General features: G+C 36.6%; 1 protein-coding gene across 1 annotated transcript in view; it reads right to left on the minus strand.

Annotated features, from left to right (window-relative positions):
- LOC149989996 (A-kinase anchor protein 4-like) overlaps positions 1–9653 on the minus strand; it is a 42334-nt gene extending 32681 nt beyond the window's left edge. Inside the window, exon 1 of the mRNA XM_090265724.1 lies at positions 9558–9653. Coding sequence (XP_090121850.1) covers positions 9558–9653 — 96 coding nt within the window. The remainder of the gene's footprint in view (positions 1–9557) is intronic.
- Positions 9654–9665: the final 12 nt, after the last annotated feature.

Raw genomic sequence — 9665 nt, forward strand, 5'->3', positions numbered from 1 at the left:
AAAGCCAACCATTTATCTGTGTTGTCAGTAACGTCATTAAAACGATCTGACAAAGGCTTGAAAGAAGACATCACAAAAATACGCCAATAAGCAATTGTTGTACATGAAACCAATAGAAACTCTCAGCAAAGAAATAAAAGTTTTAAGCAAAGAAGCATAAGATATGAAATACAAACAAAAGGATAATTTAGAACTGAAAAGTACAATGCTGAAACTTTAAAAAGCACAATGGATAGTGTCCACAGCAGCAAAAAAGAGTGATAGAGGAAATAATCGGTGACCTTGAAAATAAAGCAATAGAAATTTCCTCATCTGAAAAACAGAGAGAAAATAGACTTAAAGAAAATTAAGAGAGCCTTGGGGATTTGGAGGAATATAACTCACGGTCAAACATTGATATCATTGGAATCCCAGAAAGGAGAGGAGAAAGAGGACATGCTGGAAAAGTAGCCATACAATGAAAGCCTCCAAAGTGCCGTAAAATGTATAAACCTATAGATTTCAGAAGCTGAGTTGAATTCTAAAAGGGATAAATCCAAAGAAATCAATACCAAGATACAACATACGCAGACCTCTGAACACTAAAGACAAAAATAAAAATAAAAAAGGAAATCTTGAAAACCATAAGAAGTCATGGAGGCCAGAAAGAAGTGGCATAACGTTATTCAAGAGTTGGGAAAAAACTGTAAACCAGATTTGTATATGCAGTAAAATATCCTTCAAGAGTGAATTGGACATCAATACATTTTGAAATAAAGGAAAAGAAAGAAAAATTGTTGTCAGTAGACTCATCCTGCAAGAATGGCGAAAGAAAATTCTGAAGAAAGAGAGAAATATTGACAAAGGGAACCTTGGGTCACAACGGAAAAAAATGCAACAGACCAAAATATAGAGGTAAACACAATAGGCTTTCCTTTTCCTCTTGAGTTTTATAAATTATGTTTGATGGTATACCACAATTTTATCATTGTCTGAAGAGGTCCTAAATGTAAGTATAAAAGATACTTCAGATAATTATGTTATAAATGGGTAAAAGTAAAGGATTACAAGTAGAAATAAGGTCTCTAAGCTTTACTTGAACAGGTGAAGTGATGCCGTCAGTATACTGCCAAATATATAAATGTATTTGGTACTTATAGTATCTACAACTACCAGAGATGTCTCAGAAACTATCACAATAGTAAGCTCCAGGAGTCAGTCACTCCACTGAAACAACCATTAAGCTGGCAAAAGCAATCAGAGTTAACTATTTCAGAACTCTGGAACCCGATCAGACCCAATAACTAGGGAGTGCTTGATGAAGGGCAGCTGAACTAACTTTGGTAATAGCGCTGTGAGTGTGAACCAGCTACCATTCTCTACCTCAACCCTGCTGCTTTCTACCTTCCTAGAACAGTTGGCTGGTGCCAGGGAAATGGTGAGGCCTTAGAAAATGTTAGGGCTATGTATTTTGGCTGGTCTGGTGGTTCCCTGAGTGACCAGTGAAGACTGTTCCCTTTGTTCCACCCCCCTCTGGCTTCAGCGGCTTCCATGGCAACATCTATCAGATGATATAAAAATAAATACATCTCACACACATTTTAAAAAAAAATCCATTCGTGTCAGGACATCTCTGTCAGCTCACAAGCTGATGACAGAGATAATAGAACAGAAACGTTAGTAACCACAGACAACAAGGAATACAGATTTTGCAAAATTAATTTGGAAAAGTCACTTCAAACAATGGATGACTACAACTCCCAAAATACAAAAAAAAAAAAAAAAAAAAAAAAAAAAAAAGCTATCTCTAAGGAGGGCAAGAATCTGACTTTCAGAGTTAGCTCATTATAATACTCAAAATGTCCAGTTATCAACAAAAAAGTATAAAGCATACAAAGAGGCAGGAAGATATGGCTTTTAACAGAGGTAAAAATGTTAGAACATATTTCTGAAAAAGTCTGAATATTGGAATTATTAAAAATGATAGATCAACCACAATGAAATATCACTTCACACCTATCAGAATGGCTATCATTTGAGAAAGGGGGACTCATTTGCACTGTTAGTGGGAATGCAGATTGGCACAGCCACTGTGGAATACAGTATGGAGATACCTCAAAATATTAAAAATAGATCTGCCTTTGTAATCCCACTCCTGGGAACATATCCAAAGGGACTCAAAGCACTAATTCGAAAGGACATAAGCACCCCTACATTTATTGCAGCATTATTTACAATCACCAAGATGCGGAAGCAGCCCAGGTGCCCATCAGTAGATGAGTAGATAAAAGAACTATGGGACATTTACACAATGGAATACGGTTAAGCCGTAAAAAAGGAAGAGAAAGCAAGTTTTATCCTTTGTGACAGTATAGATAGACCTGGAGAACATTATGCTAAGTGAAAGAAGCCAGTCAGAGAAAGATGAATACCATATGATTTCACTCATACATGGAATCTAATGAAGAAACGGAACTAACAAGCAAAATAGAGACAGACTCATAGATAGAGAGCAGGATGACAGCTAAGTGGTGAGGAGAGGGTAGTGGGGAGGAATTGAACAAAGAGGGAAAGGGACTCATGGACATGGACAACAGTGTGGTGATTACGGAGGAGGGGGCTACAAGGGGACTCAATGGTAATGGAAAGAAATACAATAAGAATAAATTAATTAATTTTTAAAAACGGCCAGACTTTTCCGAGGTGGTTTTATCATTATATTTCCACCAGCAATAATCCAGTTTCTCGGGGTTCGTGTTGTCACAGTGTTTTAGTTTGGCCATTCTGATAGGATATAGTGATAGCACATTGTGGTTTTACTTTACATTTTCTTAACGGCTAATAATGCCAAACATCTTTTGATGTGCTTTTTTGCCATCTTATTTGGGGAAATATCTCTTCATGCCTTTTGGCCATGCTCCAGTTGGATTGTTTGCCTTTTTACTGTTGAATTTTCAGAGTACTTTGTGTACTCTAGCTCCTAGTCATTTCTCAGATACGGAGTTCGAAAATATTTTTTCTACGGTGAAACTTTTCTTTTCATCTGCTTAGCAGTCTTTCACAGAGCAAAATGTTTTCAGTTTGCTAAGTTCCAGATTATTGATTTTCTCTTTAATGAATTGTGTTTTAGGTGTGAAACCAAGAACGTTTTGCCTAGCCTCAGTTCCTAAACATGTTCCACTGTGCTATTTTTTTCTGAAACGTTTACAGTTTTATATTTTACATCGAAGTCCATGATCCATTTTGAGTTAGTTTTTGAATAAAGTGTTAGACTTAGGTTGAAGTTTATTTTTTTTCCCATGGCTGTGCGATAGCTGTAGCATCATTTGTTGAAAGACTATTTTACTGAATTCCTTTTTCTCCCTTGTCCAAACCAGTTCAGAGGAGTTATATGGGTCAGTTTTTGCATTTTCTGTCTGGTCCCTTAATCCATGTCTCTGCCCGTCTTCCATCATAACCTTCTTCGATTAGATAGATCTTGATTCCTCCCACTTTTTCCATTTTTTTCCCCTCCCAACATTGGCTTAGGTATTACAATTCCTTTTTTTTTTTTTTTTTTTTTTTAATGTGAAGAGATTTTTTGAGATGCAGGGGAGGTTTGCTGGCTTATTTATTTATTTATTTATTTAGCTTTTATTTTTTTATCCCTCTAAAGTTTTTTGTTTGTTTGTTTATGTGTTATAGCTGTCCCACTTAATTCACAATTGCTTCCCCCCACCCTGCCCACCCCTTTTACCATAGTCAATCCCCACCCCATTATCCATGTCAATGGTCATTTATACATGCTCTTTGACTAGACCATTCCCCTTCTTACCCCACTTCTCTCCCTCCCTGCTCCCCTCTTGTCACTGTGAACCTGCTCCTTGCTTACATGCCTCCGGTTCAGGTGCTCGTTTGTTTGTGTTGTTCATTAGTTTCCTGTATTAGGTGATAGCATATAATATATATAGTATTTGCTATCATCCATTAAATCATCCTTGCAGCCCTGGAAGGAATCCCACTTGATCGTGGTGTATGATCCTTCTAATGTGTTGCTGCATCCAGTTTGCCAATATTTTGTTGAGGATTTTAGGATCTCTGTTCATCAACGATATTGACCTGTAGTTTTCTTTCTTTGTGGTGTCTTGACCTGGTTTTGGAATTAGGGAAATACTGGCCTCATAGAAAGAGTTTGGAAGTCTCCCCTCTTCTTGAATTTTTTGGAGTAGTTTGAGAAGGATAGGCTATAGTTCTTCCCTAAATGTTTTATAAAATTCGCCTGTGAAGCCATCCGGTCCACGGCTCTTGAGTGCTGGGAGTTTTCTGATTACTGTTTCTATTTTCAATACTTGTTATCGGTCCATTCAGGCTTTCTGCTTCTTCTTGATTCAGTTTTGGAAGGTTATATGTTTCCAGAAATCTGTCCATTTCATCTAGGTTGCCAAATTTCTTGTGATACAGTTGTTCGTAGTAATTTCTTACAATCCTTTGTATTTCTGTGGTATCGGTTGTGATTTCTCCTCTTTCACTTTTGATTTTATTTATTTGGGTCCTCTCTCCTTTTTTCTTGATGATCCTGGTTAAAGGCTTGTCGGTGTTCTTTATCTTTTCAAAGAACCAGCTGCAGCTCCTACTCTTGTTGCTCTTTTGAATTGTTTGGTTAGTCTCTATGTCATTTAATTCTGCTCTCATCTTGATGATTTCCTTCCTTCTACTCGCTCTGGGCTTTGTTTGTTGTTGTTCCTCTAGTTCTTGTAGCTGTAGGGTTAGATGTTTTATTTGAGATTCTTCTATCCTTTTTAGGTAGGCCTGTGTTGCTAAGAACTTTCCTCTCAGGCCTGCTTTCGCTGTATCCCATAGGTTTTTGGTTGTTGTGTGTTCCTTTCCATTTTTTTCCAGAAACTTCTCGATTTATTCTTTGATGTCATTGTTAACTCATTCATTATTTAATAGCATATTATCCATTCTCCATGAGTTTGAAAGGTCTTTGCGTTTTTTCCTTAAGTCCTTTTTATTCGTCTTTCTCTGACTGGCTTATTTCACTTAGCATAATGTTCTCCAGGTCTGTCTATACTGTTACAAAGGGTAAAAACCTGCTTGCTCTTCTTTTTTACGACTTAGCAGCATTTAAAACGAAATGCCCCATACTTCTTTTATCTACTCATCTACTGATGGACACTTGGGATGCTTCCGTATCTTGGTGATTGTACATAATGCTGCAATGAACACAGGGGTGCTTATGTCCGTTCAAATTAGTGTTTTGTGTCCCTTCGGATATATCCCCAGAAGTGGGAACATTGGGTCAAAAGGCAGACCTATTTTTAATTTTTTTGAGGTATCTCCATACTGCATCCCAATCAGCATTCCTACCAACAGTACAGGAGGGTTCCCTTTTCTCCACATCCTCACCAGCACTTATTGCTTTTTGACTTATCGATGATAACCCCTCTGACAGGTGTGAGGTTATATCACATTGTGGTCCTCATTTGCATTTCTCTGATGATCAGTGACATTGAGCACCTTTTCATATGTCTATTGGCTATCTGTATGCCTTCTTTGGAGAACTGTCTATTCAGCTCCTTTGCCCACTTTTTAAGTGGGTTACTTGGGTTTTTGGTGTTGAGTTTTGTAAATTCTTAATGAATTTTGGATATTAACCTCTTATCAGATGTATTGGTGGGTATGTTCTTCCATTCTGTGGGTTGTCTTTTTATTTTGTGGATGTTTTCCTTTGCTGTGCAATAGCTTTTTTAGTTTGATGTAGTCCCATTTGTTTATGTTTTCTTTTGTTTCCCTGGCCTGGGGAGATATATCCAATAAAATATTGCTACAAGCCATGCCTGATATTTTATTGCCTAGGTTTTCTTCTATGACTTTTATGGTTTTAGGTCTAATATTTAAATCTTTAATCCATTTTGAATTTATTTTTGTGTGTGGTGTAAGAATGTGGCCTAGTTTCATTTTGCTGCATGTATCTGTCCAACTTTCCCAAGACCATTTGGTGAGTAAGCATTCTTTAGTCCATTGTGTGTGTGCTTGCTTCCTCTGTCACATATTAATTGAGTGTAAAGGTGTGGATTTATTTCTGGGCTCTCTGTTCTGTTGCACTGATACAGGCATGTGCTTTTTTTATGCCAGAGCCATGCTGTTTTGAATACTATGGCTTAATTGTATAGTTTCACATTAAGTAGCGTGATTTCGCCAACTTTCTTCTTTTCTCTCAGGATCCCTGTTGCCTTTTGCGGTTTCATCTCAACTTTTAAATATTTGTTCTAGCTCTGTGAAATATGCCATGGGTTCTTGATGGAACTTGTGTTGAATCTACAGATTGCTGGGTGGCTTGGACATTTTAATGATGCTAATTCTTCTTATGCTTGAACACAGTATGTGTTTCCACTTGTATCTTCTTCAATGTCTGGTAATTTCCTGAGAAGAGGTCTTTTACATCCTTGGTCAGGTTTATTGCTAGGGATTTTATATTTTTTGAAGCAATTGTGAATGGACTTGTTTTCTCAGTTTCCCTATCCGTTAGTTCGTTATTGGCTTGTAAAATGCAACTGATTTCTGGATATCAATTTTGTACCGCGCTACTTTGTGAAATTCATTTATCCATTCTAGTAACTTCTTGTGGAATCTTTGGGAGTCTCTATGTACAAAAACATTTCATCTGCAAAGAAAGACAGTTTTACTTCTTTCTTTCCAATTTGGATGGGTTTTATTTTTCTTCTTGTCTGATTGCTATGGCTAGGATTTCCAGTACTACGTTGAATAAGAGAGGTGAAAGTGGACATCCCTGCCTTGTTCCTCATCTTGAGGGGAACATTGTAGTTTTTGCCCATTGAGTATGGTGCTGGCAGTTCGTATGTCATATATGGCCTTTATTATGTTTAGGTATGTTTCCTCTATTCCCATTTTGCTGAGAGTTTGTATCAAAAATGGGTGCTGGATTGTATCAAAAGCTTTTTTTGCATCTATTGATATGATCATGTGGTTTTATCCTTCATTTTTTAAATAGGTGAATCACATTTTTTGATTTGTGAATGTTGTGCCAACCTTGCATTTCTGGAGTGAATCCCACTTGATAAAGATCTGTGACCTTTTGGATGCATCGCCATATTTGGTTTGCTAATATTTTGTTGAGGATTTTAGCATCAGTGTTCATCAGGGACTTTGGGCTATATTTTTCTTCCTTTGTAGAATCTTTTACGAGGTTTTGGAATTAGAATAATGCTGGTCTCATAATATGAGTCCGGGAGTCTTCCCTCCCCTTCAATTTTATTTTAAAATGTTTGAGGAGAGGTGTTAGTTCTTCTCAGAATGTTTGGTGAAATTCACCTGTGAAGCCATCTGGTCCAGGGCATTTGTTTGTTGGGAGGTTTTTAAAGATTATTATTACTGCTTCAATTTCACCAGGTGTAATATGTCTACTAAGATTTTCTGATTCATCTTGATTTGTTTTTGAAAGAGTGTGTGTTTCTAGGCATTACTCCATTTCGTTCAGGTTGTCCAGTTTGTTGGCATATTTTATTGTTGTTCGCAATATCTTTTTTATAAGTCTTTGTATTTCTTTGGCGTCAGTTGTTATTTTTCCGCTTACATTTCTGATTTTATTCATTTGCATCCTTTTATTTTCTTGATGAGTCTGGTGAAAGGCCTGCCAATCCTTCTTATCTTTTCAGAGAACCAATTCTTAGATATATTAATCTTTTGTATCTTTTTTAGATTCTATTTTATTTATTCCAGCTGTGATATTTATTATTTCCTTCCTTCTGCTCACTTTGGGTTTTGTTCGTTATTCTTTTTCAAGTTCCTTTCAGTGTAAAGTGAAATCGTTCATTTGAGCTTTTTCTTGTTTTTTTTGAGATAGGCCTGCAATGATATGAATTTATTTCTCAGGATTGCTTGCTTTCCCAGTGTTTTCACAGAGTGTGAATTGTTGTGTCCTTATTTTCGTTTGTTTCAAGGTATCTTTTGATTTCTCCCTTGATGTCATTGTTGACCCATTCATTGTTTAATAACATACTTATGTCTTAATATGTGGTCTATCCTAGAAAATGTTCCATGTGCACTTAAAAAGTACATATAGTCTGCTGCTTTGGGATGAAATGCTCTGAAGATATCAATTAAATACATTTGGTCTAATGTGTCATTTAAGGCCGCTCTCTCCTTGTTGGTTTTCTGTATAGAAGATCTATCCATTGAAGTCAAAGGGGCGTGAACATTTCTGACTCTGTCTGTATTCCTGTAGGGTAGTTTGTTTTTAAAAATCAACACATAAAGTTATCATACAACACATAAAGTTATCATACAACCCAGTTATTGCACTCCTCACATTCATCCCTGAGAAATAAAGACTTGTATTCCTACACAACTGTAATAGCATAAACAATAAAACTTTCTAAAAAAATAACTCTGTAATGGTCTCTATCGTGTATTTACATGTAAGTTAGCACATCGTGAATCAGTAAGGTGACAATCAGCAGGCCATTGCAAGGTTAGAGAAATAGACCAAATCTCTCTGCCAAACATAGATCACAACTTGAAGTGAACTTTGTAGTTTTCTACAACAAATACTCTAATACCATTTTCTATGATAAACATCCATGGTCTCAAGGTGGAACAATTAACAACAACAACAACAAAACCAAACATTTCAATGTCCTCTAAATGTTTTTGTTTTAGCTAAGGAGACTGATCAGCACATCTTTAAAAAACAAAAAAGAAAACAAAACAAGTAAGTATAGATTCAACTTAAAATTTACTTTAAAGGTTATGTAAATATTAGTTGACCTTCTCTTGTCTTTCTAAGCAAAAGTTAATGGTTAGTTTATCACATAACAAACTCAAAAGCAGCTGCTTCCACTACAGTCCCTGCTATTGAATTTTAAGGCATCAAGTCTTGACATAATTTGCATCAAGCCTGGATTAAAGATGTCTAAAACGTATCATTTTCTTAGCCCACTTTATGACCTAGAAAAGCTTATTTGGACACAAACGTTCTGTGAGACAGCCTTTTCATTATTCAGGTAAATATCAGGTAACATTTTCTAATAATAATAATAATGAGGGTGAGATGAAACTTGGAAGTGATGGATGCATTATGACAGATTGTAATAATGGTCACGGATGTGTGCTTACGCTGAAACTCATCAAGTTGTATACGTTAATATGTACAGCTTTCTATATGTCAAGCATATAAAATGATTTTTAAAAAGAGCTGTTCAAAAGGGAGTAGGTTGCTTGGAAAGTAACAAGTTTTTTTGCTTCAGCGAAAGTATTAAATAACCTTCCTAGAAGTTTGAGGAGAGCATATCTAATATCTAATTCAATTAGAAGATTCAGAACGGGCCAGCCCAAGGGTACCATCGACACCGAGTGACACTGTCCTTACTTTCAAATGCTGGTGCCTCATGAGTCCTTCCACTGTTTCTCCTCACCCTGGAATTGGGGACCATTGAAACTGTATTCAGAGAAAATTATAAATGTATATCTTTTAGGCACAGAACTCATAGAAATGTGCATAAGCCAAACTGTAATGTTGATCAAGACTCTAACCTGAGGCTTTTATTTCTTGTCTCTCGTTCCAGTTCAGACGTTACCTGCTCCTTCCGGTGTCCACACTCCTGCCTCTGAATTCCTGTGTGGTACAGGCATAAAACTGGAGAACCTGTCAGTGCAGGAGGAAATTCCTCCATTCATCAGGCAGC

This window comes from Furipterus horrens, unplaced genomic scaffold, assembly GCF_987537825.1.
Source record: "Furipterus horrens unplaced genomic scaffold, mFurHor1.1.pri manual_scaffold_53, whole genome shotgun sequence".
NCBI lineage: Eukaryota > Metazoa > Chordata > Mammalia > Chiroptera > Furipteridae > Furipterus > Furipterus horrens.